The 12,804-nt window shown below is 48.3% G+C and overlaps 1 protein-coding gene across 1 annotated transcript in view; it reads left to right on the forward strand.

Moving 5' to 3' along the window:
- The first annotated feature begins 5,682 nt into the window (after nucleotides 1-5,682).
- The window catches only part of TMEM181 (transmembrane protein 181), a 395,254-nt gene continuing 388,132 nt past the window's right edge, over nucleotides 5,683-12,804 (forward strand). Inside the window, exon 1 of the mRNA XM_086927323.1 lies at nucleotides 5,683-5,959. Within this exon, the coding sequence (XP_086783449.1) occupies nucleotides 5,829-5,959 (131 nt within the window). The 5' untranslated portion in view covers nucleotides 5,683-5,828. The remainder of the gene's footprint in view (nucleotides 5,960-12,804) is intronic.

Here is a 12,804-nt window from a genome sequence, read left to right on the forward strand (position 1 = left end):
ATGAATGACCTGCAAATTCCATGCAGTATCGTGACTAGAACATATAAATGCAATCACAATTGGAATTACTTGTGAAAGTTATGGGCCGGACAACAGTTCTCTACGCCACAGGTTAATTGGCCTTTATCTTCCCGTCCGTCCCTGGCTTTGTATCGTTCTGTTTCTTAGCCACGATGGCTTTGTGTGTCTAATGCGCATCTCAGGCCTCAAGCTCCGAGGCAGCAGACGGCTGGTTTAGAGATGACAAGAAGTTGTTTCCACGTGCTTTCAGATACAGATCTCCACTTTAAGTCCTGACCGGAAGTACCCTTTCTTTCTGGCAAGAGCTCCGAGCGCCCCTACTTGTAAGATTGTCTCTGGAACACTTAGCTCTTCGGCCAAGCTTTGTTTCCTATCTTTCAAGACACACAAGATCAGTCTGGTCTTTCTGGGGTCACGGAAGGGTGTAAGGCTACTAAAGTGGGCCGTGTTTTGGCTATTAAGGGGGCGCTGCATAGCAATTAAGGCCTAAGTACACCTAGACATGTGTGCTCCCCGCAGAGAACAGGCGGGTCGGGCCTGCGCCTTATTCGGCCCGTAAATGAGCACTTCATGCCCTTAACCACCCCACCCCCATGTTTCACCACACTAGGCCTGGATTTGGGATTACATCGTAATACAGGTTACGAAGAAAGTGTTCAAGTCTGAAAGATGAATCATGCGGCTCTAAATTATTCCCCAATATCTGAGCGTGTTCCTTGCTCTGTGTGTAGGAGTAGCTTATTGTATGGGTACACCGCATTACTACTTGTTTCGATTCAAATTCTAGTGCGATCAAAAGTTGCTTATTTCGTGTTGAGCTTATCAGGTGTCGCCATGCCAAAGTGGACACCATGTTTCCAGTCCAGAACTGACGCGTAACAAGCTGCATTCTGGGGCTTGTAGTGCTGGCCCAGTGGAAATGAAGCTACTTTACCAGATGGCAGTGGTTTGTGAAAAGAGAGGGCCAGGGTCGGGAACTCAGGGTCTATCCCTTGTGACAAGGAGTCTTTTAACAAACCTGTACTACACCCTTTCTGGTGCATGTTGAGAAGGGGGGTACCCACCGGCTTGCTTTCTTTTTGTAGTCTGCAGTGTTGTTTGGGTCAGGCAGGTAAACCCTACAGTTGTAATTTCTCGACTTGTAGCACGTACCGTTCGACATTTGCATATTGTTTAGGGTCATAGAGCATACTCTGTGTCTGGGAAAGTGACAAAAAGTGGGAACCCGTGAAAGGCCTGGGGTGTGCTTTGCAGGAAAGTTGGCGGACCGGTTGAGGCCTGGTGTTGGTTGCCTGTCATCCATCAGAAAAGAACTCGACATTTTCAGCACATTTAACATACCGACGTTTGGTTTTATCTTCGCAGATTGGAGTCCCGCAGGCCGGTGTTTACGTACTAGATGCACAGTAAATCCTCAACATTTTAAACAGTCAGAGAATGAATTGTCCTCTGCAGGGACCTGTAGACCCACTGAGTTATCTCACCTTAAACCCGTTTTAGGGAATCAACAGGATGGTCTGACCTTTTAGATTCTGAGCACATAGATTACGCCAGCTACCTCGCTGGATGAAGATAGAGGCCCCGGGTCATCAGAAGTGTCAAGGCCTTTCTTGCTGTCCTGGCTTCTTCCAAGCCGCACATCTTGTTTTCATGAGGCCAGCCTTAATAGAGTGCGGGCGAGCAGGGTGCCACATGCCGAAATGGCCAATTATCTGTTCCGGGTACACTGTGAAATGCTCTCAGTTTGCCCCGAGAAGCTTTTGACACCGGAAGCAGAATGTAGAGAATTGTTTTGTGTGGGTAGGTGACGTATGCTGTAAACATCTGATATCGATGGACCCACGGTTTCAATGTTTTGCCCCGACTGGACAAGTGTCCTTTCTTGGTTCCTTTCTTTGAAGGAAGTTGCAGACCAGTCTGGCCTTTCTGGGGTCACGAAGAGAGCCATGGCTATTAAAATAGGCTCTGACTGGTCATTAGGAGGTCTTCAGAACAATTAAAACTTAACTACCCTGCGTGATGACTATTCAAGACAGAAGCCGGCGCAGGGGCGTGACTGTAAACAGAAAAAAAGGCCAGCCAGGCTGAACTTTTACAGCGTGTTGGTATGTTTGTGTACGGGGGAGGGGGCAGGCAGGAGTTGCTCGCCCTGCTGTAAATCTAGTTTAGCACTGGTGGGGAAGGTCACCGAGTGTGCTAAGGTAGGAGTGCAGGCCGAGATAAAGAGGAGAAGGCTGTAAACCGGAGGTGTGCAGCAAAAAGATGGCCGGTCTCACTCCGAGTAGAGAGGCTGTCGCTCACGTTTGCACTCCCTAAACTCGGTCAGCGTTCTTTATGTTTAGGTTGGCATCTGCCCCACTGGATTGTGGACTTGCGTGCACCTGCGCTGTTTTGATCATGACTGATTTCGCCTGCTAACTTCGTCTGTATTGCGACCTCCACTGGGGCTGAAGAAATAGACGTGCCACTGTGGTGTTCACAGAAGCACAATGGTGCTAATTGTATCGGGTGTGTGTCCGTGTCGTTCTCAACCTGCTATTGATGTAGACCGTACGTGGACGTGCGTAGTGGGCCTAAACCTACTGAGCTGCATTTCCGCCTGGTGTTCGGCAGCGTCTTGTTTTCCTGGAACTAGCTCTGCTCGTTTTCGAATTTATTTGGGGTGAGGTATCTTTTATTGGGACACGAGGTGCACTATTCGTAAAATGTTCTATCGTCAGATTCTTGACGCATTTAAACTGTTTCGGTCCGCCCTTCGTATGCGCTATTTCCTGGGCTCTGTTTTGATGCCAGACGACAAGCGAGCGCATCAAATAAATGAAACGTGCTGCGCTTCAGAATTTATGTAATTAATCTTTTTTTTCTGCTAGAAAAAAACGAGAAACGGGGACGAACTAAATCCCAGGCCTTCTGGTAAATTTACGACTCGATTGTAAACAGGCAGGCTGCTTTGTATATATCGCCCCCTCTGAAGCCAGACAGGGGACACGAACAGCGGGTGGGGGGGGGCAGGAACGGGAAGACAAGGACAGCGGGAGGGGGGGCGGGAAAGACAAGGACAGCGGGAGGGGGGGCGGGAAAGCACACGGACAGCGGGAGGGGCGGGAATTGCAGAGGCTGGTAAAAACAAGCAGCAGAAACGTGGCGGGCAGGCACACGGACAGGGGGAGGGGGGCGGGAAAGGAACGGATAGCGGGAGGGGGGCGGGAAAGACACGGACAGCGGGAGGGGGGGCGGGAAAGGAACGGACAGCGGGAGGCAAGGAAGGCACTCACCTGGACTTCCTCGGGCGGCGATCGGCCGCGGAATGACGAACACAAACATGGACACACAAAAAAAATAAACCCGCCCACGGCCGCGATGACGACATCGCAGAGGCGGAGAGGGAAAAAATCTCGGGAACGCCCCCGAATCTGGTCAGGCCTTGACGGACAGATTTGGCTTCCAATGGCTAGCCTCCATTTATGGAGCTAGCCAATGGAAGCAGAGGCGGGACTAAGCCTCACACTGTAGGGACATAAGATTTCTCCTGGGCGGAGCTAGGAGCTCCGGCCCCAGGCGAAACCTAAAAAGGAGGCTAAATCCTTCCTCATGGGTAAATTCCTTGGCTAAACCAGTTCCACAACCACCTCAGAGACTATTGCCCTCATCCTGAGTCCTCGCCCCACCAAGAAACCGGGGGTCCGTTTTCAGTAATTGTAATTGTAATATTATCCTTGTATTCCTCCATCCCTCTGGTACCCAGCACCCCCTCCCCCCTAATGTACAGTACTCGTGTGGTATTGTATGACTCCCTGACTTTGAAAAGTGCTCTGATGTACAGTATTCTTGTGATTTCCTCTCTATTGTATAACTCTCTGACTCTGTAAAGCGCTCTAATACCCTAACGGGTCAAGTTTGCGCTCTATAAAACACTAAAATAAATAAATAATAAATAAATAAAATAAGAGTGTCTGATGTATCGGTCCATACCAGTATTTTTTTCTTTTATAGAACTATCAGCGTGAAACCCAGGGATTTAAGTGGAAAAAAAACCTGGTGGTGCTCTAAAAGGGGTGTGGAAAATTTCTTGTGGGGGTGTGGCCTATCCGAGTAGAGGCATGCTCTAAATCAAGATAACTAGCATTGTGTGCTTAAGAAAATCATGAAGTCGCATCCATCAAAGGATAATAAAATAGGCAAAGAGGTATATTTATTAAGTATAAGCCATAAAATACCAAACACTTTAAAACATGTAAAAATTATTTGCATTACTTAGAAATCTATTGCAGGATTTCCCAAAACCCTTGAAGATATTCACTGTGTCTATTTTGCTGGGGTTTCTCACAACAATTTTCTTCAGCAGACCTTCCACCTTTTGCCAGCCACTCACACCACACCAGAGTGGTGGGAGGAGTAGCACCTCGGTCTGTGCCTACCTGCCAAAATGCTGGCTCCACCTCCTGCAGTGCGTCTGATAGCCCTGGCCCACGCTCACTATGGAAGAAGAGGTGCTCTGGCAGAGTGGACCCAGATGGGTCTATTCGGCCTTGTGCTGACTCAGCCAGCCTTCTGGAGCCGCCCCCAGCCCCTGTCACTCACAACCAGACAGACAATACACAACCAGGCAGAGGCACACAGAAAGGTTGAACAGGAAAATAGCCACTTTCTAAAAGTGCTATTTCCAAACTTAGAATTTAAAATCCATCTTCACTAAAGGATGTGTTATTAAAGTCTGAGTTCAGGGATACCAGATTCCATATGTCTGTCTTGCCGTTATGGGAAGATACGCAGGTAAACATGTTACACAGCATTCCCCATGTTATCCTATGGGCAAGATAGCCTTTCAATAGTGAAAAACGAAATTGGCAGTATTTCACTATCAAGACATGTTACCCACACTAGTAACACCAAACAAAAACTGAGACGTCTGTTCACCCTACCTTTGAGGCCCGAAAATAGAGCCCCCAAAAAACTGGGCGGGGAAGGGGGGGGGAGGGGGGGCTCAGACCTCCCTCCCTCCCTCCCTCCACTTAAAGCCCTGGTGACACCTTAAGAGCGCTGGCCGGTTGGAGGTCTGCTTGGTGCATGCAACATAACCTAGCCCTGTTTAAGTTACACACTGAGTCCCACGTCTACGTAGCTGCAGTCCTTCCTCGTTAATCTTTTGTTAATTTGACATAATTTGCTTCTCACTTTCATCAGCTGAGGCAAAGGAAGCGCAGGCTGGCATGCATCTACACGGATTGATCGGGCTGCTACGTGGGAGCTGTCCATGGTGCTGGTGTATACGTGCAGTCGCTCTTCCAAGCATTTCTGGAACAGAAGGGAACGAATTAAGACCGCCCTTGTATTTCCCACACACATCAACCAGGACCAGTGCTTGTAGTTAAAATCGGGTACTGTAGGTTTTACTGTAATTCAATTGCAAAACGATATAATTAAAAAATCTGCCGTCTGCCTTGGCGCTAACGCTGCACTGAGATCTTCCTGGGAGAGCACAGGGGCAGCCCCTTACCCCTTGTGCAGCAGTGATGTCAGCACAGACCCAGCCCATTCCCCCTCCTCCCACACAGGGAGCATTCACTCAGCTCCGGCTGCAATGCCAGGGAGAGCGGCGCATATGGCAGGGCGGGCCCTAGCCTACCTTTGATTTGTTTGTATGGTCGGTACGGTGCCTCCCTGCCCCCCAACCCGGCAGAGGAACTGAGAGAGGGAACCGAGCTTTGCATTCAGCATTGCGCGCCCCCTCTCCCGAGCAGCAATGCTTTAGCCGGGCCTGTCTCTCGCCTTCGCTTCCACCGGAAGGGACCTCCCTTGCCGCCGCTATGGATTCAGACTACCCGTCCTTCGAAACCCCCATCTGCAGCGAGCTGAAACATTTTTGCAAACGGATTAAGGATACGTACCAGGAACTTAAAGAAGACCTCACCCCCTACAAGGATGACCGCTATTACAGGTACGAAGGGTGGGGGGCTAAAGGAAGACCCCTCGTACAGCCCTATTTGAGTGAAATAGCTGATCCGGGAAATGTGTTGTCTCTGCCTCTCCGCACCGGCCGGGAAGCCTCTCTCAGGCCAGGTGGCGGCACAGGCAGCGCTCAACCGCCTTTTACCCCTGTCCTCGCGGACGTTCCAACGGATTCGAACGCGCGTGAGGGGAGAGCACGCGCGGCGTAATGAAAAGGTAAACATCCCTGCGATGGGCCCCAGAGAGCCATGGTAGCCGACCTGCCTCGTTCCTCATTCCTTTTAACGAGGCCGCGTCAGGTGTTGTGGTGTTAACCCAGCTCTAATAGAGAGGGAACGACATCCACCCCCAGCTCCAGGAACCACTGGGCACTCATTGCAATAACTGGGCAGCTTGTTTACAAACGCCCAGCTAGGCCAATCCACTAAGGGAGTGACCTTGTGGTTTACGATTTATAAATATTAAAAATGGTCGCCAAGAAGTACTAGAGCGCTGAGGTGGACCTAATCACTGCTAGACGCATGAATGTTTCCCAAAGGTTTCTGCCACGGTTAATGGTGGAGTGGTCTTTTTCAAACGCGTTCAGCATGTATGACTTGACAGGAAAGAGACCAGAGCTATAAAGAAACAGGCCCTGGGGAAAAAGGCACGATTGAAACCGGTCCTGTCTTCCTAAATACACTTCTTCCATTTTCCACAGTTCCCGTTTTCCATATGTCGATAACCTTTATGCTCCACACAACAGCTTTATCGTTGCATGTTTGCTTTTTTTTTATTCAGTTTGTACTTTAAACAAAAGTGTTGTACGCTTGGAGTAACCTACTGCCAAACTTGTTGAACGAGTGACATAGTACCTTTTATTCGTAATTTTGAACAATTTCTATTAGCTGGTGAAAGCAATTGTTTATCTTTAATACAGTCATGGGACCTTTTGTGTACATTAATTGACCAAAGGTCTGTCATCGCCTTCGAATATTCTTAAATACAGGTTTTTAGAACAACCTCAACATTGTGGCTGCGCATCAAATAACTACAGGTGGGCGAGCCAATAAATTAACAGAGAGTTCAGAGCCAACTCTGGCTCCAAGAGACCGAGCAGAAGTTGATCTTTGAAAATAATTGCCATGTTAATCATGCAACAAACATCATTTTAGAATATGGTATGGTGTTTTTAAATTTAAAAAAGGGTATTTCTTTTACACATGGAAGCGTTTCACCTTAGTACATCAGATCGTAGCTTTGCATTAATTTAAAGGTCGAGTTTTTAAACATGGAGTTAGAAACATACCTGACCCGTGGTGATGACAATGCTATTATGCTAAGTGGCAAGTCAGTTGTCTTGGGTACTCTGTATGTTGAATAGATTCTTATTATAGATGGAGCAACATTATAAGCTACTAAATCAAACACACATGTTTTTTGCACAGGTGCATCCTGAACTCACATATTTGAAAGTGCTCTCAAATAGGATAATTAACAAAAAAGGAGGCTGGTGAAATCAAGTCTTTGCCCACGATCACACAATTTGGTTTACCCGGGAAGCCGGGATTAAATGTAGATGTTCCAGTTTCACACTGAAATTCAACCACTTGTTGAGTTTCTCTGGCATCAACGTGTAATGCCTTGTCCTTAATTCTTGGAGGATGAGATTGGAGCGTCAGTCGCAGGGAAAATCCCATTTTATTTTTTGCAGTATTAACATAGCAGAAATCTTGCTCTAGGACATCAGAGCACTTCACAACAGACCTAGAACCTCTTTAATAATGCAACATTTTGACATACTTCGGTCTCGATTTGTGGGAGTCACTAGTTATCACACAAAGTGAGAGGAGTGCCTATAAACAAACATTGTTAAAGTGTTTCTATGACCAGTGTCCTCTTTGAGGTGTGATTGTCCTTGGCATTAACTCAAAGGCATGTAGAATTATCTTCTTAGTTGTTGATTACCTACTAGGGCAGAGTCTCTTGACTTTTGAGTGGCAAGAGTTGCACCTCAGACTATTCATTGCTAATTTGCCTTTTTAGTTCTATTTCTTTTGAATTTGCTGCTGTTTGCTCGTAGAACACATATTATAGATAAGTCAGTCATGCAGTGGCTAAATTGCTCATGGATGTTGGAGTGTAGCTGTTGGTCATCTGGGACATGTTACTGTACACTTCAGAAACGTGTAGGTTTTCACCTTCTGTAATATGGGTTTGTTTATTGTGCATAGGAAGCATTGTTTGACTGTTTTCTCAAGGCTGCTTGGGCCCAACGTGGGTGTGTTTTATCCTGAAGAAGATATTCTGCAAATTCATAACACTAGCCATTAGAGATGGGAATGCCTTGAGCAGCCATGAGTCACCATAACAATCCCCCTCTTGGGAGTGACTTCCTATGCTCATGTGGTATGAGTGACTCTAGCCTTTGGATTTTTGGTATGGTCTCTGATCTCAATGAGACAATATCTGCCAAAATGTAGATTACACAGGTCAGCACTAACCCTAGGACACAAGAGTGTCAGGCCATCATCTCTGATGATACAAGAAGAAATTGCTGCTGTTCCACATGCTTGGCACGCAACCCAGCTGCCCAAGAGAGCATTAACCCTGGCCTTTATGTGTTGGTCCTAGACCTTCTTGTTGACTGGCTTTGATTTTGACAAGTCTCTGGGTGCTTGACACAGGCCAATTGCAGAGTGTGGGGGATCAACCCTGTTGACAATGTATGTGGATACCTCTGTGGGAAAGCCTGTCTTCTGTTGACGCACATTCTGGGTTACAAGAAGGGGTTTGGAACACAAACCTTGGCTTGAAAGAACTATAGGTTTGTGGTCAATCGCTACTTACCATTGTTGATACAGGCATTGGTGGAAGTGCTGGCATCCTTAAAATATCATTAAGGCATCCTTTTCAGTATGGGGGTAAAGTTGCTCTGGTGTGGTGAGCGCATGTATGGCATAAGCAAGGAGTGCCTTCTCATTCAAATCCTGCACCTGGGGCAGGACAGCACCTAAACCTCTAAGCCAACTCTGACGCTTTCTTGTGGTCGACATATTTAATAGTGGTGCCTAGTGATAGTGAATCCTCCATGGATTGAAATCTGGTTGAGTTCATTAGTCAATTCTGCAGGTCCTGAAACAGCCCTGTGAGAAATGTCAAATTATTGATCAACTATAAACAGTAGGTCATTAGCCCAGGAAACCTCTTACTTTTGGCACGAACTGGAGGCAGCTTTAGTAGCAAGCTTCTACTTTGGGTTTGGGAAACACTGCATACTCTATGAAGTGATACCTAAATAAATCAATGCTAAATTGATGGGGTAACATACTGTGTCCGTTTCATTTTAGTACTGCTCTGAGTCTGCATTGGTGTTGGTCAAGTGTGACTGTAACATATAATGGCTGACATTGCATCCAGCCACTAATTCCAAGTGCATCTCCCTAATGAAGTTTTGGAGCATATGAAATTAGTTGCTTATACAGCGGAAGGCTGACATGGGTCAACCACACAGTAATGTAGCAAGGTTATTCCTCTGAAGAAGAGGGCTGCCATATTAAACTCTGCTCTGGATTGTGGAGAATCATTGTGAACTTTTTATCCTGTATTTGCTGTTAACCCTGGGGTGATGTCTTGGACAAGGGTGCTCAGGTAGCCACACCTAACCCAACATGTTCTTGGAATGTAGGCAGATTAGAACAACGATGTGGAAATGTCAAGAACACCTACATCAGATGCAGTTACTAGTAATTTATGGAAAGCCAGCACTATTGTAAATGCATATGCGATATCCCATAAGTTACACAAATTCAAAGAATAAACAGTCATTAACACAAGAGTACAAACATTACTGTTTAAATGTGTCTCGTCCCTGTGAAGCACCGCCAGAGACCCCTCGTTGGCATTCAAGACCAGTACATGATAGTTCTGACCAAATGCAGCAATATGGATGTTAGAACTGGGATTTCTGGTTGGCTAAGGCTTACGTCACAGCCAGGCAGAAACCACCATTCTAGTCAGGGCAAGGGAGTCACACGCCAAGATAACCCCTGCTCACCCCCTTGGTAGCTTGGCATGAGCGTACCGGCTTATCCTGGAGGCAATGTGTAAAGCATTTGCACACGCACACAACAGCAACAACATCCTAGGCACACCACAAAAGGAACGCCACACAAGGTTATATAAAAAACACTTTTGTATTGTCAAAACACATCAGATAGTAATCACACAATATACATTGCGCCAACTGGCACGGGCAATATTCACAAGGGATTATTTACACAAGGACAGGGCCACGTGGGCCTCTGTCAGAATCAGCACTTAGTAGAACTAGCACTTAGAATAACTGTCACACCAAATAACAATTATAGGTCACAACCAGTAACCACTGGTAACAGGTAGATACACACTACGCAATACTAATAACCATAGGCCTAGATCACGCATGGACACATAACCTCTCTAGTATAACATACTAGGCAAAGCAAACTTCTAAGCATGAGCACCTTTAGAAGTATAACACCAGCATAAAGGCAAAGCACATTACGCAGCAATCATATTTAGGGCTAAACAGTATAACTACAGTAGGCAATCTCTCACTAGTCTAAACACATTAGACTTTCCCCCTAAGAATAAATCACATTTAGGGGCGTAACTCACAGTGAAACGTAATCTCACTAGCCTAAACCTCCATAGGTAAAACCATCTCTAGAGGTATCAACACGGGGTGCGTAAAACATGCTAAATGCATTACATTTCCTAGCACCACATCACTCTAGCCCATAAAACACATTAGGCAAATACCATCATAACATAGTAAAATCACATTGCGCAAAAATCACATTAGGCAATTACCATCATAAACCTAGTAAAATCACATTGCGCAAAAATCACATTAGGGCCTTGCGCCCTATCCATATACCAGTCCCCTTGGCCAACTGGCCATCTCAAGAAGGGGCTCAAATGCCCTGTGTCGAGAATGTCAGGGCGCACTGCCAATGCAGCGCCAGCCAGGGGTGCGCCACCGGCGCAAACCTAAACGTTGCAGCTGCCCAATAAGTGCTGGGCAGCTGGGAACAGTAACAGGGCCTAAACGTTGTAGCTGGCACTAAGTGCTGCGCAGCTGTAGAAGGCCTGGCACCTCTGTGCCATCTCTGTCCCTCTCAGGGACTCTCAAATTGCGCCTAAACGGTGCAGCTGCCCACTACTTGCTGGGCAGCTAGGACAGTCACAACTGTGGCCTGGGCTCTTGCTGGCCCTTGGGAACAACACTGCGCCAACTGACGGAGCCACACAGGCTCTAAAGTGAAAACATGACCCTCGGGCACTCTGGCTCCTTAAACACTGAGCCAAACGTTGGAGCCCTCTGGCCCAAACATCAACTATGCCCCTGGAGCCCACTGGCTCCTTAAACGATTAAAGATGCCCCCAAACGTTGGAGCGCTCAGGCTCTATGAATCATCAGGCCCCTATATGGTAGAGCGCGTTGGCTCTGGAAGTTAATAATAACGTGTGGGCGGCCCACTGCCATCCGGGCCCGCCCTGAATGCTCCTCTGCCATCGGGGATCGCACAAGCTCCTAAAATCAGCGTGACCCCACAGAGCTTCGCAAACTCTAAATACTGCACATCACGTGGGAGCAGCCCTCTGCCAGGCGGGGCTGCTCACTAGAAACTCTGTCCCGTGCCTCCAAGGCACCATGCTGCACCCCCGGAGCTTCCCCCCCTCTGCCCTTCGACACTCACCGGGCGTTCTCTGGCGGGGAAGCTCCTCCGGGGCGTCGTCTCCATACCTGCGGGGCTCACTCTCCGCATGGGAGCCTCGAGTCCACATGCTCACGCCTGCCCTTTCACCCCGTCCCCCATCTCAGGACCGGGGCTCTTCACCGGCACTCAAGGAGGCGGGGGTGGGCTCCCGACCTCCTCTCTCGCCAGCTTCCTCTCCTGCCGCACTTCCTCTTCCGTCTGCGGCCCCACCCACAACCAGCCGGGCCGCGGCGGCCATTATCAAAAACTGCTCGGGCCGCGGCGGCAATTCTCCCTGCAAAAATGAGGGATGGACACCCCTGAGATAAGAAATAAAAGTAAAAACGGGGTGGGCACCCGTTAAGGCACCGATAAAAAGGGGTGGCACCCTTTGTTAAAAATAGCGATAATCGGGCATAATGCAGGGTAGGCACCTGCGAGGCATAAAAGGGCAGGAGCGCTTCCCCTCCGAGGGACAACAACAGCGCTCTGCCCAGCAATCAGGATAAAGTGCCCACCAGGCGCTGGGGGGCCCAGAAATCGCAAAAAGGCCCCAGAAAGGACCCCCACAGCAAGGAGGGTCCCAGCAGCAGCAGGGTATTACAGGACAAGGCTTCTAGGGCAAGTAAATTCTTCCAGCCATCCTCAGGCCAGGCAGAAAGGCCCCCCAGAAAGAAGTCCTCCAGCAGTCCTAGGACATCAGTAGTCCAGGGGCTGGGCAGGGCCCAGGGAGGCAAGCCTTCCCCTGGGCCCCAGCAGCAGCACGCCCCTGGTAGATTCAAGTTGGAGAACAAGAACATTTTACAAGAGATCACAGCCTCTTTTTATACCCCAAAATCCATTTGTCTAGCAGGGTGTAGGCAATGTAAGAACTAGCTACAACTGGTTATGGGGAACTCCCTTTCACTGGCCAAGCTAGGGACATCAGACGCACCACAGGGGGTGGAGCCAGCATTGTGGAGGGAAAACCCAGCCCTATTCAGGTCCCAGGTGTACCCCTCCCCCACATCAGCATGCTAATCTCTCCATTCACCACCGGGGCAGACCCATCCTGACTTCTGGAGCCAGGCTCACCAGCCAGCTCCAGCCAATCACACGCCAGACACAAATT

This window comes from Lissotriton vulgaris, chromosome 6, assembly GCF_964263255.1.
Source record: "Lissotriton vulgaris chromosome 6, aLisVul1.2, whole genome shotgun sequence".
Classification (NCBI taxonomy): domain Eukaryota; kingdom Metazoa; phylum Chordata; class Amphibia; order Caudata; family Salamandridae; genus Lissotriton; species Lissotriton vulgaris.